This window comes from Adiantum capillus-veneris, chromosome 14, assembly GCF_014529385.1.
Source record: "Adiantum capillus-veneris isolate H3 chromosome 14, ASM1452938v2, whole genome shotgun sequence".
NCBI lineage: Eukaryota > Viridiplantae > Streptophyta > Polypodiopsida > Polypodiales > Pteridaceae > Adiantum > Adiantum capillus-veneris.
The window spans coordinates 79,077,955-79,097,889 of NC_140944.1; the positions used below are offsets into that span (position 1 = coordinate 79,077,955).

The following is a 19,935-nucleotide window of genomic DNA, read 5'->3' on the forward strand; positions in this document are numbered from 1 at the left end:
GCTATCTCACTTTGGCCATCCGTTTGTGGGTGATAGGCTGAAGAGAAATTCAATCTTGTTCCTAGATTTTCAAAGAGACCTTTCCAGAAATTACTAGTCATTCTAGGATCTCTATCTGACAAAATGGATGTTGGTAATCCGTGGTGTTTGAAAATTTGTGATATGAAGAGAGTTTCCATTTGGTGTGCCTTAATAGTCTTTTTGACAGGAATAAAGTGTGTTTGCCTGCTAAACTTGTTGACTATTGTCCATATTCCCGTATTCCCATGGATAGCCTTGGGTAACCCAAAGATGAAATCCATGGATATACTCTCCCATGGTGAATTTGGGATAGGCAATGGTTGGACTAATCCAAGTTGCTTCCCTCTATCATACTTGGTCTTTTGGCATACTACACATTTTGAAACATACACTTGTATGTCCACTTTCATGGTAGGCCAATACAAGTATGTCTCTACTTCTGGGAGAGTAGGTTGAATACCTCTATGCCCCGCATAGGGAGGAGCATGGGATTCATACATAACTTTCTCACGAAGGGAATGGGTAACACATAGCCTATTGCCGTGGAGAAGATAACCATCCTGCAAGGTAAATGGTTCCTCTTTCTTCCCCAAAGCAAGGGTTTACATTATGTCTCTAAAAGCAGGGTCAGTAGCATACTCATCTATCATAGAGGATAGATCATTGTGAGTAGCTATAGACACCGCATTAACTTTTGCTCGCCATGAAAGTGCATTAGCCACTTGATTGTGCTTACCAACAATGTGAGCAATATGGAAATTAAATTGCGAAAGAAAACTTTCCCACCTTATTTGTATGTTGGAAAGCTTGGTTTGCGTCATGAAATACTTGAGACTTTGGTGGTCGGTTCGTAGGATAAATGGAGTCCCCAATAGGTATTGCTTCCATGTGTCTAGGACATGTAGAACGACTAAAAGCTCTTTCTCATAAATGCCCAAGACTCGTTCATCCGTATTGAGCCTTCGGCTCTCATATGCTATGGCATGCTCTTCTTGAAGCAAAACTACTCCAAGGCGATCACCACAAGCATCACATTGGACCTCAAATGGCTTTGAGAGATCCGGAAGCATGAGGACTGGCTGGGAGGTAAGCTTTTCTTTGAACTTATCAAAAGCATTTTGCTCCTTAGCAGTCCATACATACTTAATGTTCTTCTTAGTTAAATCATGTAGTGGTCCTGCTACTTGAGAGAATTTTTCTATGAAGTGTCTATAGTATGCGCACATACCAATAAAGCTTCTTAGCTCATGTAGATTCCTTGGGTTAGGCCTTGCTTTTATTACCTCTAACTTTGATGGATCCATACGGATACCATTTTGAGAGATAATATGACCTAGGTATTGAATCTCTTGAAGGAAAAATTTGCTTTTCTTTTGGTTGAGAAAAAACTTATTCTCCCTCAATGCTTGAAAAATCACTTGGAGATGTTTCTTATGTTCCTCCAAAGACTTGGAGTAGATGATGATATCATAAAAAAACACTCCAATGAATTTGCGATAAGGTCTAAAAATTTTCTCCATTAGATGATTGAATGTAGCTCGTGCATTAGTCAAGCCAAAAGGCATGACTAGATATTCATAAAGACCAAACATTGTATGAAACACCGTCTTTCGGATATCTTCATCCACTATCCTTATTTGATGATAGCCACTCTTAAGGTCAATCTTACTGAAGTAGGTAGAACCTTGTAGCTTATCAAACAGATCTTCTACTCGAGGCACGGGAAATCTGTTTTTGATAGTGATATGGTTTAGTGCTCGATAGTCCACACACATACGTCATGTACCATCTTTCTTTTGCACTAAAAGGACTGGAGAAAAAAAGGGAGAGGAACTAGGCCTCACCATCCCTTTGTTTACCAATTTTGTACTTGCCTCATGATCTCCTCTTGTTGAGCTTGTGAGACTTGATAAGGAGGCTTGTTAGGCAGTGAGCTTCCTGGAAGGAGCTCAATGCAATGTTCATCATCCCCTCCTTTTGGAGGTAAGTCCATAGGGATATCATCAATGACCACATCTTGGAATCCTTTTAGTAAATTAAACAAGTCTAACTCTTCTTGATTCCTACCATTTACATTTGATGAAACATTAGGATCTTTTAGAGACTCTTTGACAAAAATCATGTACACAGAAACTGAGCTCTTCCTTGATTTATCAAAAGCAGGAGAATCTACAAGTGGAATGGTGCAACCATGCTCACTAGGATCTATATACATGTTCTTTCCCCTGTAGATGAAGTAGATTCTCATTTCAGAGAACTTCATATTGGCAGCCATGCGATCAAACCATGGTGCCCCTAGGATAGCATCCTCATGTTGGAGAGGGGAGATGAAAAAGTCTTCTTTGTCGACATAGCTTTGGACATGAAGCCTCAACTTCCCAATCAAGGGAGTAACAGAGGCTTGTTGTCCCTTGAAAGTTGTGTCATCCATTACCATATCTCCCATCTCGAAAGCTTGAATGCCCAACTTGGTGGCCAACTCCGTTGATATGAAGTTGTGAGTAGAGCCAGGGTCAAACAAGATGAAGGCATCATGCTCTCTTACCTTTCTTCAAGCATAGGAAAGTGATGATCCTTTGCAATGAGCATCCTCTTTTGGAGCTTCGATGGTGGAAGCCCTAGGAGTCTCATTGCAAGCATTCTTTTTGGGGCAAGAACGATAGCCATGTCCTTGCTCCCCACACTTGAAACACTTACGGTCCTTGCGAAAAGCTTCAAGCTCTTCAAGAGAGAGTATGTTTTTGCCTTTGTAAACCCCCTTCTCCTTAGACCGATTGTTGTTGTTGTTGTTAAAAGTGCCTTGGGAAGAATTTTGAGCATTGGTTTTCCCCTTTGCATCATTTTTGTCTTTGTTTTCCATATGCTTGACATTCCGTCTAGCCCCTTGATGGAAATTGATGCGTGAAGAAACCATGGTGTGATGGATTACTTCGTTGATAGAACTAGGCCGTTGAGAGTTGATGTATTCGGCCATCTCTTCAGGTAATCCCACACAGAATTGATGCCTTTACTTGGCAAAGTTTATCTTTTAAAAGACAGTAGCCTTGAGATGTAAATCCCACTTGTCTACATACTTGTGGATAGACTCATGAGAGAGAAGCTTCAGGATGCGCCATTCAGTAAGCACTTTGTCCTTTGCATCGCTTGCAAAGAATTGCTTCATGATGGAAACTCGTAGAGTTTTCCATGTCTTTGGGGCTTCGCCGTTGCCACGAAGGCTAGCCCACCATTGACGAGCTGATTTTTGGAAGTGCATAGATACATGGCGTATCTTGGAGGACTTTGTGAAGCCTCGTCTCCAAAAGCCGCATCAAATTGATGGATGAAGGCCAAAACTTTGTCGATAGCACCAAAGGTGCCATCATAGGTGAGAAAAGAGATACTCTTTCCTCCCTCCTTAAAATTCTTTAGCTTTTGTGACCTTCGTCATGCAGGGTATGATTTGCGATGTTCTACCCTCTTGTATTCTCTAGAAGAATAGCCATAGCTTTCATTGGAAGAGGAGGAAGGTGAAGAAGAAGGAAAAGAGGGTGACCTCTTTCTTTCCCTTTTCTTCCTTTGTTTCCTCTCTTCCCTTTCAAAGTAACAAGGGAAAGAACTGTGTGTTGATCTTTTCCTCTTGGGAGGAGCGGGTGATCGTCTAGACCGCCGTCTTCGTGGAGACACATCTTCAGAGGAACTTAAACTTTCATTGCTTTCTTGCTCTTTGGATTCCTCCTCTCGTATGGGAGAGAGTCTTATTTTGGGGGTCTCTTTAAAAGGCCTCCTAAGCTCTCTCTCCTCTTGGAGAGGAAGGGAAATCCCATAAGCGCGAAGTTGTTGAGTAACTTTGACTTGTAAAGCAGGGGCATCATCATTAGCACTTCATGTGCAAAATCAAACCTTTTTGTTCATTCTACTCTTTTGGTTATTGTTAGCCATGTTAACAAAATTTATGTATGTACTTAGTGTAATGCTTTGGCAATTCAAAACCTTAGTTGCCACTCCTCTTAGCCTTTGAAAATCGGCCCTTAAGTATCTACACCCACAGCTCGAAGTGGTTAATTATAGAGAGTAGTGGAGTAAGTCTAACATAGCAGAGTTGCCAAGGGTTAGCTCCTTTCGGACTTCTTATGGCTCAATAATGGTAAAGCCGTAGGCAAGTCTAAAAAGACTCCATTATTAAGTGTATCCCACATAATGAGCTCAACAAAACTCATAATAGATCCCAGTTCCACTTACCCTAATATAATTAGCAACATCAACCATTTATAGGCTACTTAAGGACCTCTCTTCTTAAGCAAGAAAAGAGAAACCAAATGCTCTGATACCAATGTAATGGAATTGGCCTATTAACTTGAGAGTAGCGGAAATTAATGAGAGTACTTTTGAGAAATTACTTTGTGAGCATAGCGGGTGAACATAATTGAAGATAGCAACATAATCATAGCAATTAATTAACTTGGCATGAACAATTCTTTTGCAAGAGAGAGAATTTAGAGAACATGACAATAGTTGAGGACCGGATTTATGTGGAGCCGGTCCCCCCTCCAATAGCATTTGTATTATGATTTCTCCCATCAAGAGAGACTTGTTACAATACAATCTTTGTGTTCCTTATGACCTAGGTGATGCAATGAATATGGAAAGCTTCATGCATCACAAGCATAATATAAAATTTGATGAAAGCTTTAACTATCCCAAGCCTCAGTCCCAAGACCTCAAACACCTTCGAAGGTGGAGAGAGCTAGCAGGGAATGAGGGTAGGGAAGAGGAAGAAGAAACATTTCATAGGGAACAGAATTAGTTCCTCACTTATCATAATTATTCTTGCTAGCATACATAATAGCATAGTAATGAAGATGGAGAAGATGGCAAGCTTAAGCATTGAAGCATGGCTCTTGGTTGGATTTTCACTCCATACCCAAGAGTGTTGGTGTAGGCTGTCAACCTCTACTTGCTTGGAGAAGGAGAGGGAGCTCTTGCACTTTGCACAATGCATAATGAGAGTGTGTGTGGGAGAGTATACCCCTCAAGCAACCCCCTAGCTTGCTTTGGTAGACCCCCCCCTTGTAGCTCATGCTTGAAGCTCATTGGACCGCTCCATGCCTACCCAATCACAAGCAGGAGGTATTACAAGCAACAAGGGTAGCCTTGGGACAAGTGTCACCCTTTTCCCTTTTAGAGAGAGGACTTGATAAATGCAAAGACAATTAATTAAATCTCCTAAATTATCATTAGACCCCTTGGGTGGCCAACCAATATGGTTCAGGCACACCATGGGGGCAACCTGAGGAGGAACTTGACAAGTGTCCCTTATGCTTTCTTTGTACCAAGTATTCCTTGTGTGAGTGTGTGGGTGTTCTCTCTCATCCCCCCTCATGTAGGGCTCCCCCCCTCCTTGTAGGGATTGGATCTTTGACTTTTGACACCTCAAGCCCCTCAAGCTTAGGCCCAGTTCCCACTAGGCCCTTAAGCACATTAAGCTTGGGCTGGGTTCTCACCTCGAGTACAGCCCTAGCATCTCAAGCATGTCAAGCACCTCAAGTATCTCAATCATCAAGCACCTCAAGCATCTCAAGCACCTCAGTCATCAAGCACGACAAGCACCTCAGTCATCAAGCATGCCAAGCACCTGAAGCACCTTAAGCTTGGGTAGGGTTCCCACAGCCCTAGCTTACCTAAGGTCAAAGGACTTTTACACACATTATTGGAGGTCTTCAATGAAGCTAACCCTAAGGTGTTATGCTCCATTGGTTAGCCTTGCTCTTTGATAAACCATCTCTCATTTGGGCCCCTTTACCATTGGCCCCATGTTGAGATAGATCTATAAGCACATGCCTATATCTTAACCCTTGTTCCCATTTATTCTCCCACATTAAGTGATCAGTTTAATATGAGAAAATCATTTGGGTTGGTTAGATATTAGATTTTATGACATGGTTGCAGACCTTAATGGATTAAACATGTAGGGTATAAGGGGGAGTGGAAATAAAAACTTGTGCACGTCCTCTTCCACTTCATTCATCGTGACTTCTCCATTAGTCATCGAGGGATTAGTTGTCTTGATTGGTTTGTAGTTGGCTGACCGCAGATCAGTCAATGGTAGCCAATGTTTCCGGGGAGGGGATGGAATACATCATACATGGTGGTTGAGACGCAGGTTGTTTGAGCATTCCTACATTTTAAGGTTCATTAGCGAGCTAAAACCCATCAACATCGAGCGGTAGTTTCCCTTTGTTAGCAGAGGTTTGGGGGGTTTCGAGGATGATGTTGGGTTACCTATGCGCGGTAGCTTTAGGCATAGATTTTGCTATGGGTTTGCCTCTTAGGGGGTGAGCATAATAGGCGGGTTTTTGATCAAAGGAGGGTGTGCGGGGTCTATGCTCCCCAAAAGATGTGGTAGCTGGTTTACCGAAAATTTGCTCCTTGGGGACCATATGCTTACTTCTTGGGTGCAAGGAAATGAGGTCGACGTTGGTTACCATCAAGGTGGAACAATTTTTTGAGAAGTTCCCAACTTGCCCACAATGATAACAACTACCTGCAAGCTGTCCCCATTTGAGGTAAATGACAATTTGGCCGACGTCTTCAACCTCAATCTCAAGAGTGTCCGGCATAGGCTGGTCAATCTACCATAAAATGCAAACTCTATGATGATTAGGGTACTCCGATGTTGGTGCAAAAAGAACCTTTCCAAGAGAACCCTCGAGCTCCCCTATACATGGTCAGAGAAAAGCAGGCAATCCACCCATACTGGGCACTTAGACATCAGCTCGTCCTTGATAAGCTTAACCGATTGCCATGGAAGAATGTGAACCTCCTGCGCATAGAGAATGATCGTGGATTCTGTCATCAATACTTTTTTATCCTTAGGCTTGTGTAGTGCTGAAAAGCTCTGTATGCAAATCAGAAATGCACCAGTGGTCCCCAGTCACACAGCTCCAAAGATTACATAGATGGCAACAATGGAGCACCATCCTCCCCCTGTATTTTTCTGCTAGCAGATTATCCATGAAATCCACTTTAGAGATGTATCTTTCTTCTTTTCTTTTGGGGTTGTCCCTCCCCCTACCCAAGGGACCTTTGTATTAGTTATTCCGTCCTTTTTTAAAATACAAATTCCACTATTTTCTCAAAAAAAAAACCTAGAATCTGTGTGTGTGTGTGTGTGTGTGTTAGCTTGCACACATGCAAGCCGTCGGCAGTCGCTTCCGATGGAAAAGCATAGTGAGCCCACCAGAGGCCCACCACGCCCCGACACTAATGTACTGCTTCTTCACCTCCGACAATCAACATGGCACCGGTCCGCCTTCATGTTCAACGTCGATGGTAGCCGTTTGAGTGGTGGGAACACTTTAGATTGATCCGACGCTGCTGACAGAGTCTCTCTCTTCACTTCTCTCACTAAAACGGCAGGCATCACAAGGCATGTGCGCGTTCCCCTGGCCGATTGGCACTCGATCACCCTCACCGCATCTCTCTACGTTGCTGGTGCATGTGCGCACGCACTCTCTCTCTCTCTCTCTCTCTCTCTCTCTCTCTCGGTCTGTCCGTGTCTTATTAGACGGTGCTTAATAATAAGACGGTGCTTAATAGTCAATTTTGGATAGCTGTTACCTGGAGTCTGGACCTCAAGCAGCTTCTCGGAAACTCACTAAACATGTAGTCATGGCTGAGCCTGAAAGCATGGCCAATTCATCAACGGTCCCGCCGTCAAATTGGAAGGACGTGAAGGGCATTCACACGAGACACGCCCACAGAAGCGCAGAGAGAGATAGAGAGAAAGATTTATACACAGGCCTCGTTCTGCACACCCCTTTCGCAAGGCTTGCTCATTTACATTTTGCACCCCTGTGGAGCAGATATTCTTGATTCTCTCCTTTATCCTCGTGCAGTAAGTCAGCGCAGTACGGATATTAAAGTTGGATCTGTCCTTCGGCATTTCTCTTGGCAAATCAATATTATGGCTCTGCATCAGCTGCTGCATGCTGCCTTCACTTAGACAGAGGTATCTCTTTTTATGCAGAAGAGAGAGAGAGAGAGATTTATTGATTTACTGGCTGGTACCATTTCATTTGTATACATGAATTGGAAAACCCCCATATTGGATGAGTGCCAAAACAAGAAATCACTGCTTTTGGGTACTTACTTACGTCTGCGTCTGCATTTAGGCAGTATCCACTGCCTAAGTGAAGTACATAGCCAGAAAAGTATTTGTTGCAATTTGCTAGCGATTCCACAAGCAGATTCAATATTGCCCATTGCCTTCCTTGTATGTGTGATTATAGCGGTGATGGAACGTGGAAAAGTGTGGATTTATTGTTCAGAGGTATTTGAAATCTGTCTACCTGTTTGAAAGGATAGACTGATATACACGATGTAACCTGATTCAGATGGAATTTGGAAAACATGACTTCTTTTGGGGCAGCAATTCTGTCTCAAATACCAAAGAATCAAAGAAAGACAGTCTTCATGACTTAAGCCTTCATGACTTAAGCAAATAGTCTTCATGATATACTATGAACATAGCCTTCCTACTTGAAATTAGATTGTATGGTCTATTTCACCATGCACGGTCAAAGCTTTTCATTTATTGTAGCATTGCTGCTGGTTCTTAACATTGCTCTTTGGGCATTATATGTGCAGAGATATGCAAAGAGTATATTCACACTGCATTAGAAATGTTATTGGTGCATGTGCGCACGCTCTCTCTCTCTCTCTCTCTCTCTCTCTCTCTCTCTCTCTCTCTCTCTCTCTCTCTCTCTCTCTCTCTCTCTCTCTCTCTCTCTCTCTCGCGGTCTGTCCGTGTCTTATTAGACGGTGCTTAATAATAAGACGGTGCTTAATAGTCAATTTTGGATAGCTGTTACCTGGAGTCTGGACCTCAAGCAGCTTCTCGGAAACTCACTAAACATGTAGTCATGGCTGAGCCTGAAAGCATGGCCAATTCATCAACGGTCCCGCCGTCAAATTGGAAGGACGTGAAGGGCATTCACACGAGACACGCCCACAGACGCGCAGAGAGAGATAGAGAGAGAGATTTATACACAGGCCTCGTTCTGCACACCCCTTTCGCAAGGCTTGCTCATTTACATTTTGCACCCCTGTGGAGCAGATATTCTTGATTCTCTCCTTTATCCTCGTGCAGTAAGTCAGCGCAGTACGGATATTAAAGTTGGATCTGTCCTTCGGCATTTCTCTTGGCAAATCAATATTATGGCTCTGCATCAGCTGCTGCATGCTGCCTTCACTTAGACAGAGGTATCTCTTTTTATGCAGAAGAGAGAGAGAGAGAGATTTATTGCTTTACTGGCTGGTACCATTTCATTTGTATACATGAATTGGAAAACCCCCATATTGGATGAGTGCCAAAACAAGAAATCACTGCTTTTGGGTACTTACTTACGTCTGCGTCTGCATTTAGGCAGTATCCACTGCCTAAGTGAAGTACATAGCCAGAAAAGTATTTGTTGCAATTTGCTAGCGATTCCACAAGCAGATTCAATATTGCCCATTGCCTTCCTTGTATGTGTGATTATAGCGGTGATGGAACGTGGAAAAGTGTGGATTTATTGTTCAGAGGTATTTGAAATCTGTCTACCTGTTTGAAAGGATAGACTGATATACACGATGTAACCTGATTCAGATGGAATTTGGAAAACATGACTTCTTTTGGGGCAGCAATTCTGTCTCAAATACCAAAGAATCAAAGAAAGACAGTCTTCATGACTTAAGCCTTCATGACTTAAGCAAATAGTCTTCATGATATACTATGAACATAGCCTTCCTACTTGAAATTAGATTGTATGGTCTATTTCACCATGCACGGTCAAAGCTTTTCATTTATTGTAGCATTGCTGCTGGTTCTTAACATTGCTCTTTGGGCATTATATGTGCAGAGATATGCAAAGAGTATATTCACACTGCATTAGAAATGTTATTGGTATTGCTAGCAAGCATGAAGGTGTCTTTGTTTCATTGTCTTTTTCTGTAACTCAAAGCATGGATCACCTTTGGTCAACCCTTACACTTTATGTGCATTTACAGATTGTTCACTCTGCAGGAGCGGAAGCTTTTCAAACCAGAACAAAGTGCAGTACCGTTGATAGAGGGTCAGCTTGCCTTGTCCTTGCATATGCGTGTACGGCTTGCACGCTTCTTGTATCGAAGATTCCCGTGGAGCCGATTGTGTAAGGAGCCTTAAATTATGACAGCAACACGAGGCTCCCTCTCCGGTGATCATGGTGCAGAAAAGAAGGATTCAGTATCATCCTCAAGTCCTTTAGAAGCATCAAACTTAAAGGAGGAATCTTCGGAAGATGGCTATGATAGTACAGATGAAGGCGTGTTTTTTATACCTAGTAAGAATCCTCCCCCTACCAGTCTTCAGCGCTGGAAGAAAGCTACTCTTGTCCTCAATGCTGCACGCAGGTTCCGGTATACGGTTGACCTTGCAGCAGAGCTCAGATCTGAGCGCCTTCGACGGCTTCGTGCCACGGCGCATGCTATCAGGGCGATCAATCTTTTTCTTAAAGCAGGGGCACTTGCAATACATGCATTGGAAGATGTGAAAGTTGATCCACAGAAGCTAGTACATCTTGTCCAAGAGCATCAAACAGGGGTTCTTGAAGAGCTAGGGGGTGTCAAAGGAATTACTCACTTGCTGAAAACAAGTGCTGAAAAGGGTATTAATGATGATGTACTTGAATTAGAAGAGAGAAGGAAAGGCTTTGGAATTAATGACTACCCAAGACAACCTGCCAAAAGCTTCTGGGTGTATGTTAGGGACGCATGCAAAGACCTTACTCTTATCATTTTGATGTTTTGTGGTGTCATATCTCTAGGCTTAAAAATGAAAACTCATGGTGTTAAAGAGGGTTGGTATGATGGGGTCAGCATTGCAGTTGCTGTGTTAATTGTCATTTTGGTGACGTCCATTACTGACTACAGGCAATCACTTCAGTTTTCAGTACTGAATGAAGAGAAAAGGAATATTCCGGTTGAGGTAATCAGAGGAGGGAGAAGGAAGCAAATCTCCATATTCGAATTAGTGGTTGGGGACATAGTGTTTCTCAAGATTGGAGATCAAGTACCAGCAGATGGTCTGCTTGTTGATGGGCACTCTTTATACATAAACCAATCGTCTTTGACAGGTGAGAGTGAGCCTATACATGTAAGTCATAAGTCACCATATCTACTCTCAGGTGGCAAGGTGGATGATGGGTATGGTGTCATGGTGATCACTGCTGTGGGAATGCTAACAGAATGGGGGCAGCTAATGGCGGCAATTGGTGAAGACAATGGAGAGGAGACTCCCTTGCAAGTAAGGCTTAATGGCGTAGCAACGCTTGTGGGGAAAGTTGGCCTTTCTGTGGCAGGTTTCGTCTTTGGGATATCAATCATCTTCTATTTTGTGGGTCATATGGATGGTGCAGGTGATTCTGGAAGGTTTAAGGCAGGGAGAACTTCAGGTGGGGATATCTTCAACACGCTTGTTGAAATAATTGAAGTGGCAGTCACAATAGTTGTTGTGGCAGTGCCAGAGGGTCTTCCACTTGCTGTTACCCTTAATTTAGCATATGCTATGAAAAAGATGATAGCAGACAAGGCTCTTGTGAGGAGGTTGTCTGCTTGTGAGACAATGGGGAGTACGACAACAATTTGTAGCGATAAAACAGGCACTCTTACCCTCAACCAGATGGCTGTGACTAAGGCATGGGTAGGAGGTGGAATGCGTGATCCTGTCGCAGATCTAGGCAGCTTGGATCGGGAATACCAAAAGTTAATGATCGAGGGAATTGCACAGAATAGCACTGGCAGTGTTTTTATAGCATCTGAAGGCGAAGAGCCAGAAGTAACTGGGTCACCCACAGAAAAGGCAGCATTGGTCTGGGGATTGCAGTTAGGTATGGACTATGCACACGTGAGACGTCAGTCTACTATCTTGCAAGTCGAGTCATTCAACTCTATCAAGAAAAGAGCAGGGGTGGCAGTAAGACGTGTGGATAATGGAAAGGTGCATGTGCATTGGAAAGGAGCTGCGGAAATGATACTTGAAAACAGTGACAAGCTGTTGCACCCTGATAACTCTGCAATGCAAATGACCCCTGATGAGAGGGACCACTTAGCGAAAGTGATAGACGGTATGGCTGCTGAAAGTTTGCGTTGCATAGCATTCGCATACACGGAACCTACCGAGGTTCCTTCAGATGATATGCTGGAAGAGTGGAAGATTCCAGAAGGGCCTTTGACGCTTCTTGCGATTATTGGGATCAAAGACCCTTGCAGACCGGAGGTTCCCGAGGCTGTGAGGCGATGCCAAGCAGCTGGTATTAAGGTACGGATGATTACAGGGGATAATATAATGACAGCTAGGGCAATAGCTGCAGAATGTGGGATTCTTAAAGAAGGGGATCTTGCCATTGAGGGTGTTACATTTCGTAATTACAGTGATGAGATGAGAGCAGCACAGCTTCCTCAAATTGCGGTTATGGCACGGTCATCACCAACAGATAAGTTGTTGATGGTTAGAACCTTGAAAGAGCTGGGTGAGGTAGTTGCTGTCACGGGTGACGGGACCAATGATGCACCTGCACTTCGAGAAGCCGATATTGGGCTAGCTATGGGCATTCAAGGTACTGAAGTTGCAAAAGAGAGTTCAGATATCATTATCATGGATGATAATTTCGCATCGGTGGTGCGCGTGGTGCGATGGGGCCGATCGGTCTTCCTCAACATACAGAAGTTTATCCAGTTTCAACTAACTGTGAATGTGGCTGCACTTACAATCAATTTTGTTGCTGCTGTGTCGGCTGGCCATGTTCCATTAACTGCTGTACAGCTGCTTTGGGTTAACCTTATAATGGATACTCTAGGAGCCCTTGCTCTTGCTACCGAGCGCCCAAGTGATACCCTATTGGATAAGCCACCCATTGGGCTCAAAGACCCTCTGATTTCAAATATCATGTGGCGCAATATTTTGTCGCAAGCAATGTATCAAGTAACAGTGCTTCTTGTCTTGCAGTTCAAGGGCACTAGCATTTTGAGGTTGGATGGTGCAGATGCAGAGGATGTCAACAGAACAGTTATATTCAATGCTTTCGTGTTTTGCCAGGTCTTTAATGAAGTGAACGCACGAAAGCTCGAAGAAAAGAATGTCTTCCGAGGTCTGCTGACAAACTGGCTGTTTCTTGGGATTGTGGGTGCTACAGTAGTATTGCAGGCCATCATAGTACAATTTTTGAATAAATTTGCATCTACAGTGAAGCTAAGCTGGCAGTACTGGCTGATCAGCATTGCTATAGGCTTTGTTAGTTGGCCTATTGCGTTCCTCGTCAAGTTCATACCGGTACCGAAGAAGGCAATATTTACGACGAAGAAGCGTCGCATCAAAAAACGTAAAAGAATCGCTGCTGGAGGTGGTGTGTCAGTTGGTGGAGAAGCTAGTAGCCACACCATAAGCTAGTGTTGTTGGACAACCTCATCCCTTCACATCATGGAATAATAAGGTATCCATCAATTTTTTTTTTTGTGGCATGTGCATGCTCGGATTGGAGTGGGCCATGGTCTCAGTCTTTTAAAATAAACAGAGGATGGCTTCTTTTTCTTAAACAAGACTTCAAATCAGAGGATGGAAATGGACGTACATTCTAAACATGTCAACATCTGCAACACTTTATATTTTCCTCATATCTCATTCCCTTTCAAACATTCTTTTGCAATTGGAAATCTTAGAGCTAAACTAGTCAGACATCGTGGCCTTCTGCCTTTGTAATCATCTGCAAATCCGTTATTATTCCCACTACATATTCCGACAAATTAGTTTTCAAACCAAAACCAACTTCACATTTTTTTAATTATATTATTCAGTTTTTCAACATGTCTGATCAACATTTGTTTTTCTACATATGTCTGATCAATCTGATCTTTCTGTCGGAGGATTTGTAAGATCCACCAATCTTTTCCTTCTTGTATTCAAAATGGATTCTCTAGCAAGTGTTTATTCTGGAGCATGAGGCATGCACTGATTATGTTGTTTTTCTTATTGGTTTGGTCTTGAGACAGACAAGCAGGGGAGGGGGCGGAGAAAATGCAATGAAATGAAACGATATATTAACGTCTTCGAAAAGGACAAAATGACCTATGAGACCAAACCGTTACAAACTAGTGAACCTGATACCATGTCTGGGTACAAAAAAAGAGGGATACTAAACTGAAACTAGAGGTGCTATTGATTGGAAATGTGTATGGTATGTGTGATCACTGATACAGTGGAGTGTGTGCCCAATATGAGAGAGAGAGAGAGAGAGAGAGAGAGAGAGAGAGAGAGAGAGAGAGAGGAAATTGAAGGAAGGGAAAATGGTAATTGGGTGGGCAAGTAAGTAGTTTGTCTGTTCATCTCAAATTAAATTAGACACGTGACACGTAGTAATATTAGTGGGGAAATCTCTTTAGTTATTCTTCCCTGAAATTTCAATTTTGAACAAGAAATGGGTTACATGACGCTCCAAAAGAGAGAGGTTGCTTATTGTAGGAATGCGAAGTGTCATATGAAGGGGGTTTGAAAGGAAGTCCTGTAGCAGTAAAGGTAACTCTTAAAGAAGCAAAGAGCTTTTGGAGAATCTAGGGATTGTGTATCCTTATGCTCTTTAGAAATTTGCTCTAGAGCCACATTGTCCAACACTAGGTAGTGCATAATTTTCTTGAATGAAGCTTACTTGCAGTGGCCCTTAAACAAAAGGATAGAGAAGTTGAGGAGCTTGCAACTCAATAACTCCCTTCACTGAGCTTATCTGCTGAGCTCTCATTTTCTAGAATGGGGACAAGGGACTGAGGTTTTGGAGCCTTTGGGCCCTCAAGTGTTGTTTGGACGGGCATACGGTGCTGTATCCAAATTTTTGGACAGCCCTCGTTTGGTGGATCCAATCATTCCTTGACCCTTTGTTGTCCGCATAAGTGGACACACTTGAGTAGCCATATTGGCGCTCAATATTATGAACACCCTCAATAAAGTTACACCCTCACTTTAGCATGTTCCTGTAGATTAAAAATAGAGACTTTATATGGATAACTTAGTGCATAGAGAGACGAAGCTGAAAACTCATTACACCAGAGGAAAATGATACAAGATGACCAAAGATTGGACTCGGGTTGTAGGAACATAGTGAGCAAATACTTAGTTGGGCAAAACCTCTAAAAATATCCCCGGGAGAATCCACAAACTAGGAAACAATAAAAAGTGGGTAAAATGCTTGGGCAAAACCTATGTTGCTCAGAATCCTTACCAAGAGAGAGGAGTGAAAGGGTTGGCAATCCACAACCAAGGGTATGAGTGTATGTGAGAAAATTCGTAAGTGGGAGTGAAAGCTTGGAAGGTGAATGAAAAGCCCAACCCCAAACAACCCCCCCCCCCCGCCCCCCCAAAAAAAAAAAAAAAAGACACTCCCCAAAGAAATCTATGATGTAGCTCAAGCCTTAGAGGTTTAGGATCCACTACCAAAAGATTGGTTCTCTTGCCTTATTACGAGATTAAACCTGTCAAAGTCGGTGATGCGGAATGGTGGAGAGAGAGAGAGAGAGAGAGAGAGAGAGAGAGAGAGAGAGAGAGAGAGAGAGAGAGAGAGAGAGAGAGAGAGAGGGAGAGAGAGAATATCATGAACCAATCAACCTTGGCAATGAATAAGTGTACAATAGGAGCGATGGGTTAAATCTATACCCATCTAACTAAATTGCCCTACCTAAACTTTGACAAATAAGTAAAATAAATACCTAAGTCAAAATAAATAATGGGAACAGATTGGGCAATTCACTTGAGATGCCTTAACTCTAACATCCTCTCTGTAGCTCATAATTGTTGGGTTTCAAGCCTTGGTCATCGAGCGGTCGTCTAACTTGTGGGAGTTGCTCTTGTAGCATGTAGTTACACACCTCCAGTCTGTGGCGTTTGCATGGTAAAAGGAGTGGGTGATGTTAGTTCAAGTTCCCTATATATGTAGCAATTTTCAAAGAATCAAATATGCTGTTTTTATTGTGTTGTCTTGTTAGGTGCAACGGAATGAATGTTTGAACTTTGCTCAAGATGAGTGCTCCGAACTGTGCTCAAGGTTCCTTTTGTTCTTACGGAAGGGAGAGCCTTCCGTTCTTAATGAGAAAGGTGCTATGATCACTAACAAAGTGAATGGACACTGTGTGTGCTAGCGTATGAGACTGAGAGATATAGAGAGAAGAGAATACGACACTAGAGACGTTGTAAAATCCTCCTCGGAAGGCCCCACTCTCGTCGGCGAGAGTGGTCTACGATTGATTGCACAAACTGGTACAAACTGAATGCATGTGACTGATGTAAGTCTAGGCTAGGTCGATGTCGACAATCGGGATGGCGAGACCGACGCTATGGCTGAAATCTGCTACTATTTATCTGCTGTCCAAAAACGTTGATAGGTTGAATTCTGTTGCGGCTGAAAATGCAAGAGAAAAAGCTGCCTTTGTTGGTCTTTATAGCTGAAAATCTGCGGATACTTGGGGCTGAAAACTGATGGTCTTCATTTGCTGAAAATCGCCATGCCAATGGAGGGCGATTTGGGTTCTGAAAAACGCTAGGGGGCTGAGGTGGTCGTGCGGAGTAGCCTTGATGAAAAACACCAGTGGCTGGGGTCCTATGGCGATGATGCCTGCTGAAAAACGCTAGTGCTGATGTTGATGGAAAACACTAGCATGGGGGTCTTTTGCTTGGAGGGAAAAACCACCAAGGGGTTCTTGCTGAGAAGTTGCCCGTTGAGCAATGGAGCTCTTGCTGCCTCTTCTGCCAAATAGTGCTAGTCTAGGTTTGCTTATATAACTTACTTAATTTGCCCTGCCTACTTTCCAACAAAAGTCACTTAAAAATAATAAGTGAAAAATATCAAAAATAGGAAAAATAGGCTAAATACATTGGAAAATTCTCTGAAGGATTCTGATGAATTCTGATGGGAATGCTTATGATCATGCTGTGTGCAACCAGAGGATATGCATCTACACTAAGTGCCTGGGCATGCACGGTCTGCGAACAGACTCACAAAAGTGCCAGAACACTTCTAATCTAGATGACTGGACTGACGGAACCCTTGTTATGCTATAGCTTGTCCACGGACACATATGGTTGGATGTGTCACGTGACATCCCCTCCTTTTCAAAGTGAGGTACTGATACCGAACTGTATGGCGTCAAGGGAGATCGCCAATAGCATCCGGAATCCTGGAAGGGACTCTTCGCCGGCCCACTCTGATGTGTGGGTCGTGCGGTACTTAACTTCATAAAGGTCTGCAAAGCTTGTTTCTTTGGGCCGCGCCGAAAGCGACAGTCTTTTGTGGCTCCTTAGATGTTTCAACTTCGACTAGAGGCCTGCTTCTTTCTTCTTCAAGAATCTCCATGGCTGAAAATTCCTGAAAACATTTCCAACACAAAACCATGAACATACCTATTCCATGTAAAGTGAGTGGAAAAAGTCTCGTCTTCCTCAAGGACTGTGCATGTAATGTAGTTGAACAAATAGACGGAGTGCCAGACCGTTCATCACACACACGCGAACAATGAGATTGAATCTCTCTTCTGATCTAAAGCAATCGACTGTGGTAATTCACAACGGAAATGCCCATGCTTGGTGCTCATACTTTCATGTGCTTTTTCTACAACTGTGTCGTGCCAAGGAAGAGACACGGAGTGTGGCTTCCTTGAATGCATACTTTTCAGCTTTTCATGAACAATCCGCATACATTCATGCTCATTCATGAGTGAAACGTGCTCAACGTACAATATGTCATGCCTAGGAAAAGGGATCACATAAAGACGCTGACTAAAATACAAGAAACAATCACGAATGAAACACTCGAACAATGCGTGCTGACAAATCATTCGAACACATAGTACTTCCTATGGGGGTTCTTTGGACCTAGGCTCGAGAGCCAAGATCGGTGCTTCGTGACTGATCGTCTCTGCAATGAGGTTAGCTTCACTAGAGAAAGTATCAACTAACACATCATTCTTGTGAACAATCACATCATCTTCATGCAAATCATCATGCTTGTGAGAAATCACATCTTGATCATGCAAATCATCATGCTTGTCATTGGCATTCAAATCATCATTCTCATCATTATCATTCAAATCATGTGTATCATGCTTTAGAGAAGAAGAGACTGATAGAGTCTCCTTTTCTTGAATCTCTTGCATCTGTGCGTGCACTTCAGAAAAGAGTCGCAAGAACTCTTGCATGTGTCGCGCTTGCTCATGCTCACGCTCTATGGATGCCTTTCTTTCTGCTTCTCTTTCTGCTTTTCTTTTTGCATGTTTGCGATCCATTTCTGCTTTTCTTTCTTTGCATTCACGATCAAATTCTGCCATTCTTTCTGCTTGTCTTGCTTCATGTTCTAACTTCCTTTCCATAAACATCTGCTCCAACTCCTCCATAGGAATTAGTGCAATCCTTGGCGTAGATGGGGAAGGGGGAGGGTCGGAAAAACCTCATGGTGGGGAAAATTCTTCTTCGCCTCTCTCATGCTCATCACCTCCAAGCAAAATATCCATTCTGCTTCGAGTGATGACCATCCATTGAAGTCGTGGGTTCTTGTGGTCTTGGGTTCTTAAGTTCACTAGGAACTTGGGTTCTTGGGGGGTCTTGGTTCTTGGGGGTTCTTGAGTTCTTCTTTAGCTTGCAATCTTTGTTCGAGAAGGATCTTCTCTTCACCCGAGTTCTGCTCTTTTCCGCAGGCGCACCCCTTGGCGGCCTTGCGCTCACACCAAGGTTGCTTTTTCCCACCTCACGTCGATTGGCCGGCCACTAAGTGCACGGTCCGCTCTCAATGAGTGAAAAGAGGCACAAGGGGAGGCTGGATAAGCCCTTCTTTCCTGGGATTCCTGTCACTCTTCAAAAACACGATTAGGAATCGACACGCCCAAGGGAACTTGGGTTCGTGCGACCTCAACAAGCAAAAAAAATTCTATGGTGCTTTCCTTGAGTGATACAGAACACTGCCAAAGCTCTAATACCAATGTAAGGTGCAACGGAATGAATGTTTGAACTTTGCTCAAGATGTGTACTCCAAACTGTGCTCAAGGTTCCTTTTGTTCTTACGGAAGGGAGAGCCTTCCGTTCTTCATGAGAAAGGTGCTATGATCACAAACAAAGTGAATGGACACTATGCGTGCAAGTGTATGAGACTGAGAGATATAGAGAGAAGAGAATATGACATCAAAGATGTGTAAAACCCTCCTCCGAAGGCTCCACTCTTGTCGGCGAGAGTGGTCTACTATTGATTGCACAAACTGGTACAAACTGAATGCATGTGACGGATGTAAGTCTAGGCTAGGTCGATGTCGACGATGGGGATGGCGAGACCGACGCTATGGCTGAAATCAGCTACTCTTAATCTGCTGTCCCAAAAGGCTGATAGGCTGAATTTTGTTGCGGCTGAAAACGCAAGAGAAAACGCTGCCTTTGCTGGTCTTTATGGTTGAAAATCTGCGGGTACTTGGGGCTGAAAACTGATGGTCTTAGGGTTGAAAACTGATGGTCTTCATCTGCTGAAAATCGCCATGCCAACAGAGGGCGATTTGGGTTCTGAAAAACGCTAGGGGACTGAGGTGGTCTTGCGGAGTAGCCTTGATGAAAAACGCCAGTGGCTGGGGTCCTATGGCGATGATGTCTGCTGAAAAACGCTAGTGCTGATGTTGATGGAAAACGCTAGCATGGGGGGTCTTTTGCTTGGAGGGGAAAACCACCAAGGGGTTCTTGTTTAGAAGTTGCCTGTTGAGCGATGGAGCTCTTGCTGCCTCTTCTGCCAAATAGTGCTAGTCTAGGTTTGCTTATATACAACTTACTGAATTTGCCCTATCTACTTTCCGACAAAAGTCACTTAAAAATAATAAGTGAAAAATGTCAAAAATAGGAAGAATAGG

The 19,935-nt window shown here is 43.3% G+C and overlaps 1 protein-coding gene across 4 annotated transcripts in view; it reads left to right on the forward strand.

The window, feature by feature from the left end:
* The first annotated feature begins 7,614 nt into the window (after positions 1-7,614).
* Positions 7,615-19,935, forward strand: part of LOC147442647 (calcium-transporting ATPase 5, plasma membrane-type-like) — a 48,136-nt gene continuing 35,815 nt past the window's right edge. Inside the window, exons 1-4 of one of the 4 annotated variants that reach the window (XM_086528763.1) lie at positions 7,615-8,011; positions 8,867-9,264; positions 10,051-10,115; positions 10,218-13,886. In XM_086528763.1, the coding sequence (XP_086384889.1) occupies positions 9,242-9,264; positions 10,051-10,115; positions 10,218-13,468 (3,339 nt within the window). In that variant the 5' untranslated portion in view covers positions 7,615-8,011; positions 8,867-9,241 and the 3' untranslated portion in view covers positions 13,469-13,886. Of the gene's footprint in view, positions 8,012-8,852; positions 9,265-10,050; positions 13,887-19,935 lie in introns of those variants that run through there. The other 3 variants (XM_086528762.1, XM_086528761.1, XM_086528760.1) reach the window with 3 other exon arrangements.